This window comes from Hibiscus syriacus, unplaced genomic scaffold (assembly GCF_006381635.1).
Source record: "Hibiscus syriacus cultivar Baekdansim isolate YM2019G1 unplaced genomic scaffold, ASM638163v2 tig00006570_pilon, whole genome shotgun sequence".
Taxonomy (NCBI): Eukaryota; Viridiplantae; Streptophyta; class Magnoliopsida; order Malvales; family Malvaceae; genus Hibiscus; species Hibiscus syriacus.
In genome coordinates, this window is record NW_024062102.1 from 582,855 (window position 1) to 594,982 (window position 12,128).

General features: G+C 33.7%; 2 protein-coding genes across 2 annotated transcripts; both read left to right on the forward strand.

Annotated features, from left to right (window-relative positions):
* The first annotated feature begins 449 nt into the window (after window positions 1-449).
* Window positions 450-3,926, forward strand: LOC120200820 (nuclear transcription factor Y subunit A-10-like). Its single transcript, XM_039201568.1, is given in 7 exon segments — window positions 450-597; window positions 893-1,195; window positions 2,683-2,786; window positions 2,877-2,945; window positions 3,038-3,178; window positions 3,263-3,637; window positions 3,639-3,926. Coding segments are annotated over 6 exon segments (1,029 nt in total). The 5' UTR covers window positions 450-597; window positions 893-942; the 3' UTR covers window positions 3,726-3,926.
* A 7,441-nt stretch (window positions 3,927-11,367) lies between these two features.
* On the forward strand, window positions 11,368-12,101 carry LOC120200771 (dof zinc finger protein DOF3.5-like). The gene has a single exon (XM_039201521.1). It carries the CDS (start codon window positions 11,368-11,370, stop codon window positions 12,079-12,081), a length of 714 nt encoding a protein of 237 aa, XP_039057452.1. The 3' UTR covers window positions 12,082-12,101.
* The last annotated feature ends 27 nt before the right edge of the window (window positions 12,102-12,128 follow it).

The following is a 12,128-nucleotide window of genomic DNA, read 5'->3' on the forward strand; positions in this document are numbered from 1 at the left end:
AGAAATTCCATGAAAAATAAAAGCTAAGGGTTTGTTTAAATGCATATTAAATTTTTATGTTAAGATTAAGGGTTTCTTTAGATAATCCTACCACCTCTTGATTGGAACATGATATTTTAAACTTAATCTAATACAGCTATGATATTCGAAGATTAGGTTTTGTACGTACAAAGGCCTTCCGATAAACTTGAACCCAAACATGAATAGGTTTTTTTTGAATAGACAAGTATTTAAAGTTACCAGAAAAAAACAAACCCAAAGCGCTACAAGTTAAAACATACAGTTATATTTATCTAAAAAGAATGGTAGAATAGGTTTGGTTTGTTTATTTAATGCATGTTGATACTGTATTGAGTTGTACAAAAAGACTTGCATGATAACTGAAGCTGATTGGTAAGCAGTGTGTAGTTCCATTACACTTGTACGCTTCTCTCTCTCTCTCCCCCCCCCCCCCCGCAGTTCATCTCTAATTCCTTGCCTTGAAATTGCGCCGACATGCTTACTAACAAATGGGGTTTCTTTTTCTTTGTCTCTCTCCACAACTAAGAAACTACTCCACCACCTGCTTCTCTTTCATTTTACTACTCCCACTCTTGTGTGAGTTATTTCATCTCTTTAGTCTGTTTTTTTCTTCTTTTTTCTGTTTTGTTTCATGTTATCATCATCTGGATCTCTTTTTCTTATTTGGTTCAGTTTCTGATAATATCCGTCTAAGATTTTAATTTCTTTCCTTTTTGACCTTTGTTTTTAGCTATGGGGGTTTTTGCCCTTTTTTTCTATTTTCTAATTCTGGGTTTGTTTCTGGCTTGATTTTGTCTTAAGCTCTTCTATATCACTGAGGTTTCTTGAAAGTTCTTGTGATTCATGTTCAATTTCATGTTTTATATTGCAGGAGGAACTACTTGATACTTGGAATTTAGTTGATCAGTTTGAGAAATTAGGATGGCCATGCAAACTCTGTATCTTAAAGAACATGATGGAAATGTGCATGATCCCATGGGGCAGTTGGCACAGGTACCATCACAGCCTTGGTGGACTGCCCTTAGATCTCAGGCGTCCATTTATGCAGAATCTTGTGGCCAATTGAAGCCCTTGTTGATGGAACATCCTTCTAATGGAGACCAACTCCCTTGTACTAAACAAGCTGAACAAGGAGCGAGCAAAGGGCATCCTGCTCACTTCTCCATATTCCCCGGTATATCTCATCTCAAATTTTAGGTTATTCTCTTATAATCAAGTGCTTTTCTATTATAAAACTTTCATTCTGTATACCAATGTCTTTATTTCTTCATTTCTCCTTTTTGAACCTTGATTTAAACATGGGATGAAGAAGGTACCAGTAGAGTTCATAGATTTGACGATTGCCGATAAAGTTTACACTATTAAGATCAATTATATCCCTATTTTATCACAATTTAGTTAGAGATAAAAATTATGACAATTAAATCCATTGAATCTTAACTCTGAACATTAATTCGAATGCTCGAAATTGTGGATAGTTTAGCATTGCATATTAAAATTTGGCAGGCTAAGTGGCTACCAAAATAATTTATTTCCATTTTTCTCACTAGGCACAACAAAAGGAAACAAATACATGTTTCGGTCTTTTAATTTTTCTCCTCCAGTTTTCCACTCATCTATTCAAATAGCGGTGAGTATTCAATTGAGTCGAGTAAAATCAATTCCAGTTAATCGAGTTGACAGTCTTATTTTATAACTTCAATTTTATTTTAATTTTTAAGTCGAGTTTATGAAATTTGAGTCGAGTTGTTCAAGTTTCTGTTTCAATTTAATTATAAATATTTATAATGTTATGGTACTATTTGATTCCAATTTAAACGATTTTTTATAACCATAAACGATATACATATTTATTTCTTCATATTTTCCATATGCAATATACGTATATCATGCGGAGTTGAGAGACTTGACTTGAACTTAAAAGTCAATCCATTACTTACTAAAAATTCCGAGTTATTCGAGTTCTATTTTATAACTCGACTTGAAATTGAAATTTTTTTAATCGAAATTTTTAACATCGAGTCGAATCGAAAATTTTAATTTTTTTTCAAATCGAGTCAATTTTGGTGACATTTATATTCAAGTAAAGCCTTAGTCTTTGAAAAAGTGAATGTAGTTGGAAATATATAGAATTCTTTTACTTTTGAAGTGCGGATGCATCTTTTCCCATGTTAGATAAAGTAGTTAGAATTTACACTGATGTCTTAGGATATTGGAAACTTAAGGACAAGGCAACTTAAAGCATCTTTGAAATGTTTTTTTTTCCCACTATTTTGTTTTGTTTAATAATCTTCGTGACTCGAGTAATACTGAACATAATTTTAAAATTAAGGGACATATCTGAATCGAGTAACATAAGGTCATTGATCTTTGTGCAAGTTATTTGTCTTTCAAACGAAGATCAAGATGTGGTAATAAGTTGTTATTTCTAGCATGCTAGTAGCAAAGGATCGAGGGGCTGGCAGGGCTCATATAATTTAGATATTTTCTTTATATATTCTATTGATAATATGTTTTTGTTTTCTAAATTTTTATAAGTTCATCTCTTTTAATAAAAAATCCTACATCTGTCCCTAACCCGTTTTAATCTAAACTTTGATCATTTACGTGATTTATTAAGAAACTACATGCGGTACTAAGATGGCACGATTTCTCATCCAGGTGATGGCAAAAGCTCAGGGGATGCACAGAAACCTCAGGCCGTCCTGCAATCGGCTACATCTGAACAGCATACTCGCTTTGAACTAGGATTTGGACGGCCAATGGTAATTACAGTATTTGTTTGCAACTTTCTTCCATAAACTGAATCATTTCTTTTTTCTAACATATTTCATCCTTGCTTAATCCAACCATAGGTCTGTGCAAAATACCCTTACATGGATCAATGCTATGAAATTTTCTCAACCTATGGACCTCCGGTTCCGGTTTGTCTTCCATTATTTCTTAGCTAAAAAGTTATCGGGATTTATGTCTTTCAAGTTATTTACATACTGAGCTTCATGTATTCGACGAATAGGGGCGTGTTATGCTGCCACTGAACTTGGCATCAGAGAATGGACCAATCTATGTAAATGCTAAGCAGTACAATGGAATCATGAGGCGTCGGCAATCCCGTGCAAAGGCTGCTCTCGAGAATAAACTCACTAAAGCTCGGAAGGTATTATCTTTCTCTCTTCTTTTGGTTTGGAAAGTTTTGGCCAAAGTTTTTGGAAATATATAGGCTTCTGCTTTTGTTCCACAGCCATATATGCACTACTCTCGCCATCTGCACGCAATGCGTCGACCAAGGGGATGCGGTGGCCGTTTCTTGAACACGAAAACTTCTAACGTAACGGAGATAAAGACAGCCGGCGAAGGACAAATTTTTCACCCTACAGGCTCACAAAACTCCGAGGTCCTGCAATCCGACAGTGGAACCTTGAACTCATCCAAGGAAGCCATAGGAGGAGGCTGGACACTTTCGGGTTCAGAAGTGACCAGCATGTATTCAAGGGAAGAACTTGGGAACAATTTCCCAATCAATCATCTTGGACTGTCTTTCCACTCTTTCCCTGTGATGATGGACAACGGGCGTCGCTCGGTTATGCCCGACAGGTGGGTTGCACCTACAGATCACTGTCTGCTGCAACCTGAAAGTTTGGTACCGAGGGATTAGCTTCTCTCTGGAAGCAACCGGATTGAACTGTGGTTGCATTAGCTGTTAGGGTTTGTGCAACAGGTTTTGGTTGCTAGGCAAATCATTCTTGGCTTATCTTTTACTTAAAGCTCTTCTTTACTATGTCCTGGAAGCAGCACTGATATCTTGGAGTGGTGTGGAAGATGCTAAGAACATTATTATATGTAGGAAATGTTGGATCAGACTATAAATAGAAGTGGTTTTTACTGATCCAATATAAACTTTGAAACTTGGGCTTTGTGTTCTGTAATCATGAATATTTAAGGCTTGTGGTGTTCTTATTACCTGCATGTTTGCTTTCCTTGTGAAATAATGAAATAATGTTGGGTAAATTATACTATGACCATTGATTTAATTATTGTTATTTTTTATTTTGACCATTGATTTTTATTAATTAGACAAGTTAATTATTCAAGTGTTAATCAAGCCATTTACTGTTAACATTTAACGGAGAAGTTGACGTGGTAATTGTTAGAAGATAACGACATGCATAATGAATGCTGAATTAAAGACATTAAGTTTTATATGGAAAACTTTTTTGGGAAAAACCTCATATGGAAGAGGAGAAAATTCACTAATGTCATGAAAAGAAAAAACAAGAGGAATCCTGATGGACAATATAATCTCTAACCTGGATCCTTAGTATCTATTTATAATAATAAATAATTGATTACAAAGAAAACTATATAAAGTAAAAATCTACTCTAATAAAGTTTTCTAATTTTAATCAAACTAGGTTTCTTATTTTCTCAAATTTATACATTAATTAATTTGTATCACTTTGAATTTAAGTCAAAATTTAAAAATCTTCACCTGACGCGAATTATGAGAGTGCAAGGTTTTGAGATAAAACACTCAAATTCGATGAGGCATGCAAACTCAACAAAAATAATTCTTCACTTCAACGAATAAGTTCACCTTGAGAACATATTCTCCATTTCTTCCATGAAATCACTTAGAGGGGTATTATTCAACAATGATTTTCAACTGAATCCAGAGCTTGCCCAAACTTGGATTTAGTTTTCACATCAGTAAGAAAATCATAAGTGCTATTTTTGTTCACAAATTATTCACTACAAGCAATATCATGCATAACATCATCCTGGTCATCGATGTCAATACTATCTTCTTCGTTATGCTCATGAAACTGAATTTTATTCTTTTCGAATCTGTTATGCCCAAAAAATTGAAAAATTGGACTCTCATTTTCTTCTCAAATATGTTATGTGCACATAATATAATACTTTTCTACCCCAAAATTATTATCTACAGTCATTTTGTTCAACACAAAATCCTTCTTTGCCATGAAGGAAAAAATAACAGATCATCTTTTATAATTGTTGAACCCTGCAGAATATAAAATTTGGAAGTATTTCTCCATTCTTTCAACAGAATCAGAGAGCTCTTATAAATTTGTGTACCTCTATCTTCCACAATATGAATCTAGTGTTGCGATCCAACAATGAAATTTCATACTTCAAATATGTCATTATCGTGATCGAGTCAAACAATTTGGACGCTCTGATACCAATTTGTTAGAAGATAACGACATGTATAATGATCGTCCAATAAAATATACATCAAGATTTTACGTGAAAAATCCTTTTGGAAAAAATACAGGCAGAAGAAGAGAAAATTCACTAATGTCAAGAGAAGAAGAATACAATAAGAGACCTCATAGATAACCTAATCTCTAACCATAATCCTTAGTATCTATTTATATGATAGATAGTTGATTACAAAGGAAACCATATAAAATAAAATATATATTTTTAGTAAATTTTTTTACTTTTAATTAAACTAGATTTCTTACTTTTTCAAGTTTATACATTAATTAATTTGTGCCACTTTGAATTCGAGTCAAACTCTAACGGTAATTAAAATATTATATATTTACATACTTGGTACTCGTTACTTACACATTCAATTAATTTAGTCTTAATTTTAATTTATCTTAATAAATTTAATTCTCCAATCAAATTATGATAATTTAATAAATTAATGTTATATTCCGACCAGCTTATTCAAAAAGGTAATTTTACATTCCATAAAATTTCACCTTTATATAATTAAAATTGATTTACTTTGAGAGGGGACTCGTTCGTCTTCTTCAATTTTTTTTCTTCCATTATTGAATGCTTCAAGAACAAAAAGAAAAAAAAATCATCCAAAATAAGTGTATATGTTATCCAAAATGTAACACTCAGTCTAGACACTACTACGAGTCTACGATTGACTATCGACTGTGACTATTTATCAAAACGGCCTAAAAATAATTTATAAATTATATATTTAAATAAATGTATCATCATTCTTAAAACAGTGTAATTTCGTGATTATGTCGTAAAAAATTGAATATAAATATAATATTTAATTTATACCGGAAAGTCCCAAAATAAAATAACACGTAAATAATCAACAACAACAATAACAAAACCATATTCTCATATGTAATGGGATAAGTGAAAGGTAGGGTAGTAGGCTGTCCCCAACTCCAGGTTAAGAGCAGCTTCCGTGGAAAACCTCCGGCAGTCAGAAAATTAAAAATAAAGATAAAATGCAATGTATGTATAAATAAATAAATGAATAAATAAATACATAGTTGGACACTCTTCATATGTCGTCTTCGTATGCGCGTCTGTAATGAGAAATAATCTCTAAAAATAAATCTCTGCGTAAAAATATCTGTATATAGTTATAAACGTAAGACCCGACTAAATTTTAAAAAAATAACGAAAAATTTGATAAAAAAAAATAGAGACAGTAAGTACTTAAAAATATAAAGAAAAGTTTGAAATTACTCTACGTGTCAAATCAAATCCTAATACTTTTGGGGTGTTTAAAAGGAAAATCCTAATACTTTTGGGGTGCGTTTGGTTCACGGAATGTAAGATTATCAGTGGGAATAAAAGATTATCAGGGAATAGGATTACTGTGAATGTTATATTTTGTGTTTGGTTGGTTTAGCAGGAATATAAGATTACCGTGTTTGGTTAAAGAAATAAAAGACTATTGGAATGTATATTTGACCAAATTGTCATTATTATATATTTGTTTTTTAACAAGTTGAAAAATATTTATATATTTTCTTTTAAAAAATTAAATTCATAAAATTTATATATATATATATTACAAAATTAAAAATTTTAAAATGTTTAATGAAACGATAAAACTTTATTTTAACCCTTGAACTTCTTATAAAATTTTAATTATATATTTTTTTGTAAATCTAAAATAGTTTAAGGATAAATTTGTAATTTAACATTCGTAGAATTTTTATTATTCAATGACAGAATAAGGATATTTTTGAAAGAAAAAAATTTAAGGGCATTTTAGTCAAACAACAACAACAATAACAACAACAACAAAACCAACAAAACCCTATTCTCATATGTAATTGGGGTAAGGGGGAGGTAGAGTAGTAGGCATGCCCCCAACGCCAGGTTGAGAGCAGCTTCCGTGGAAGACATCCGGCAGTCAAAAAATTAAAAATAAGGATAAAATGATATACATGTATAAATAAATAAATAATTGAACAATCTTCATATGCGCGTCTGTAATGGGAAGTAATCCATGCAAATAAATTTCTGTGTAAAAATCTCTGTATAATGACAGAAACGTAAGACCCGACTAAATTTAAAAAGAGGAAACAAGGACAGAATGATAGACAGAAGTCAACGGGTATTTTAGTAAAAAACGCAGGTAATTCAACAATACCTAAGGAAAGAGAGGTAATGACATTCCCGGTAATATACCCAAAAAATATATTATTGGTAATGTAAGATTACCGGGAATGACATTTCCGACCAACCAAACAGGGGAATGTGGATTTCATTCCCATGAGAATCTCAAATTCCCCAACCAAACACACCCTTGAGGTGTTTTAAAAGGAAAAACAAAAAATAAGGGTAAGTTAATAGGCCAATGTAATCATAAGATATATATAAGATGTAAATCATACGGATCAAGATACTCAACAATGACTACCAAAATTATTTTTTCATAAAAATACCATTACTTGCATACCCATAATGTTACACATCAAAATAGCACATGCTATCACAAACATCTTACATGGCAAGAATTCGAACATACAAACAATCTGTAGACACCCGTTTTGTCTGGGCAATTTTAAATTCACTTGAAGATGATCAAGAATTTATTTGGAGATTTTGTGCTCGGTGACGAACTGATTCAAGTGATAAATCGTGGAAGCTTGCATTTGGGTTAATATGAAATCGAGAAGCTTTAGGTGCTGAATTGGATTGTAATCATATTTATTTCAGTTTGGAATTCAAGAGATAAATTGAAAAAAAAAAGCAATCGATAAAGCAAAGCGATAGAAATACGAAGACTATTGAGGTACATTCGAAGCAGTCCAGTGGGCAGTGTACGTCATCCATATTGATTGTCAATTTTGAACATGTTCCAAGCATCGTCGGTTGCTGAAGTCTTCTTAACAATTATTCCATTATCTCTTATCTTTTCAACTCACTTTGAACCGTATCAATCCGATATTTGGAGCTCGAGATATGGCTAAATTAATGAAGACAGTGCAGGCTGAAAATTGTCCAGTGGACAGATCACGACATTCAGATGTATCGCCAATTTTGAACGTGTTACAAGTATATTTGGACAATTAAGTCTTCTTAACAATTATTCCATTATCTCTTAGCTTTCCAACGCACTTTGAATCGCTTCAATCCGATATTGGTAGCTCGAGATATGCTCAGATAGATGAAGACTGTGCAGGCTGGAAAATCAATACGGGAATTACGAATTCCATTCAATAAACCGTTGTTTTTCCTTGAAACCGACTCACGTTGGGACAACTTATTGAAACCATTGGGAGACATAGACAGCTGACAATTCATTCAAACCAGCTGGAATTACACTAGGAAACATCCACTCACAAGCCCATGATGAATAAACAAGAGGAGACCACGTTGGAGAAGCTGGAATTGCACAATGCCAACAGCCCTTGTTTTGTGAGTGGTTTACCCACTCACTCAAGAGGGGGATGCATGTGGGGGGATGATATAGACGCACAGCACATCAACAAAAGGGGGAGCAGATATTAAATCAGCTATTAACGAAAATAGGGGGAGAGTTTTAGAGAGAATTCACAGAGAGGAAAGGGAGAGCATGAGATAGGAAAACGCTCGGCAATTAAAGGAGAGCAATTGACGAGAGGGGGCTGGACATTCGAAAGGTCTCACGAACAGCAGGAGGCTCTCGGTTTTTCAGCTAAGGGATCGGCACATATCAAAGGGTGGTTCAGGAGCAAAGGAGGTTCACGAACAGCAGCATTTTTCAAAGGAGAGGAGGCCATTTTTTCGAAGCAGGGGTTCACGAACAGAAGTCTACGAAGGGGTGGCAAACGTCCGAGCAATATTTGGTTCCATTATTAGTTGCGGCATCCAGGGCAGGAAAATCGGAGCAAATATTTTGAGTTTTGTAAGCAAAAACTAACATATCTTAAGTTGTTGGTTGTCTTGGGAATTAGTAATGACGTTTTTAAAGCTTAGTAAAAATAGAATGAATCGATTCGTTTAAGCCCTTCCATGTGTATTTGATTTTGTTCGATTCATGATTTTTGCTAATGTTTTCCCTTTAGCTACAGTGATGGATTATGGATTTAGTTCCTAATGTTCATTAGTAATATTACAAGTATTTGATGTTAAGATGCTGTTTTTTTGTATGGTAATTAATATGCATATAGGATGGTTTGTTTTAGGTTGCTATTATCAATTTGTGTTAATATAACAAGGGTAGTAATGTAGGTCACGCAAGTTAAGTACAGTGTCGTTTTTTGCCTGAATGATTTGAGATTTAAGTGTTTGATAATGTTGTTGGATGTGAACTAATGCTTGGGTTATGTGCATGTATTGTATTCTCTTAAATGTTAATATTATTCTAATATATTTCAAGATTGATATTTCTAGAACGGGCGTGGAAAGTATCACTTGATCGAAGTGATACAATCTAATACGACGTTCGAACAAATACAAACTTGAAATAAATCAATTTTATTAATTAATTTGTTTAAATTCAGATGATGTAATATGTGTAATTCCCAGTTTATTGTATGTGAATGCAAATCGTCGATTTTTATTTATATTCGATTTATACATTTGTTAACGAGGGGATATTCTTTATTGAATAGAAATAGTCGAGTTAGTTTTCCTGATGGAGGATTGCTAATTTTGAGGTTTCTTTTCAAGTTAAAGAATTTTCTCTAAATTAATAAATTTGAAGCAACCAATATTCGACAAACGGATCATATTTCCAACTTTATATTCAATTCATGAGTTCCACCAATTACGACAATGTGTAAGCGATTTTAGTACCGATTTAGGGCGTTGTGGGGGTGCTAATCCTTCCCCACACGTAACCGACTCCCAAACCTGTTTTGATCGAATCTTTGATAACGCAGACCAATTTCGTCTTATGAAATGATTTTTCTTAAAATTGTTTTTAAGACGTTTTTTTTTAAGTGTTCGACCCACCTAATCCAAAGGTCGATGACGACTCCTTTTTATTTTGATTTAAATCAACTCCAAATCATTCAATTTTCCAAAAATTTAAAGTTGTAACTGTTTTAAAACCAAATGATTGGCCCCGCTTAAAAATGGTTACGACACAATCAACTGATATTTTAAAGTACCAACAAAACATACCTTCAACTTGTACTGTCTTTCTAGGTACCAAAAACTTAACGAACACTGAAATGATTATTAAAATAAATAAATTTTATATAAGAAAAGACGATGAATTTTAGAAGTTCACACATGAAAGTAAAAAAAACTGGGTCAAAATTAACAGGTTGGGTCAAAGTCGAAGGGTCAAGGATAAATTCAAATAGCTGGAGATTATACATTATTAGTTAAAATATGAAAAAGACTTGATTAGTTACTTGTTAAGCTAACTGTAACGTGAGTTCCATTCTTAAAATGCTTATGAATATTGATGACATTCATTTTCAAGAAGAAAAGAAGAAGGAAAATGCACGATCCAAGAAGCTTATGATCCCACAAATCCTCTCTCAAAGTTACCAATTCTAACAGACTGAAGAGACATTCTTCCTTTAAGAAAAACACCCACCATGTGCATGTTTTTTATTCAACATATTCCAACACTTTGGATTTCAAAATCAATATACATATATACTTATACGACATATTTATTGAAGGTAATATTAGGATTACGATAGGTGTAGACGATTCATCTTTTTTATTTGAACGTAACAAATTGACATAATTAGTGGATACAATCATTTGACACTAGTATAACTTTAACATATTATGTTTATCTACTAAAAGTGATGTCAAAGGATTGTTGATGGTCAGAAGTTATAGATCTCTAAAAACTACGGAAAAATTCTTCGAAAAAGGGAATATAACAATATTAATTTTTTTATCTAGGTTGTCGGCTCCTGAAAGAAAACCAGACTGTGCCTCTCGAGGCATTTGCTTCCTAAGCCTCATTCATTACAGCGACACAATGGATTAGCCTACGGGATTAACTCCACACAAGCCGTCGTCCTTAACGGACCCAATCTCATGCACGTTCCCAATGCCTCATTACCATTTTATTTGCCCCTTATAACTCTATTCACATTGTTTGCTTGTCTTCAAGCTTTATTGATGGAGAGAGGGTAGAAGCCTAAAATGGAATCACCAAATTGTCCAAGATGTGGTTCTTCCAATACCAAATTTTGTTATTACAACAATTATAGCTTAACACAACCGAGGTACTTTTGCAAAGGCTGTCGAAGATATTGGACTAAAGGCGGGTCACTTCGCAACGTGCCGGTCGGTGGTGGTTGCCGCAAAAACATAAGAGGTAAGTCCTTAAGGCTACCGATAGATGGTGTCCACTCGAAGAGTTTATCATGTGACTCGATTAGGCATTCCTATGCCTCTGCTGAGTCCAATTGCTCCTCAACTATGTCTGAGGGCTCTCATATTGATCTGGTACTTGTTTATGCAAACTTCTTGAATAATCAACAACCAGAAAACAAGTCTGGCTTCGAAGTCCCGGAATTGCGTAGGGAGTTCGACCCGTCTCTAGAATTTTCAAGATTATCAAACGCCAACATGGAATCGAGTATTCAGCTACCGGGAGAAGACGATCTAATTGGATGCCTTGCTCGTTCAGATTTATCCACTGAAAACCATGCGAACAACAATGAACAGATACACTATTATGGCAACTATGCGTTGCCACAACTGCCTGGTGATGATTTCTTGACTCAAGAAATACTGTGGTCCAATTCTCAGTCCTACATGAGTCCATCCTTGCAAGCAACACAAGAGTCAGTCCTCGAACAAAAAATTCACGATCCGAATCAACTGTTTGGTAATCGGAATCCATTTGATTAGTATAGTGATGATGCTTTCTCCAGGACCTGATCAGGGAAATGCATGTG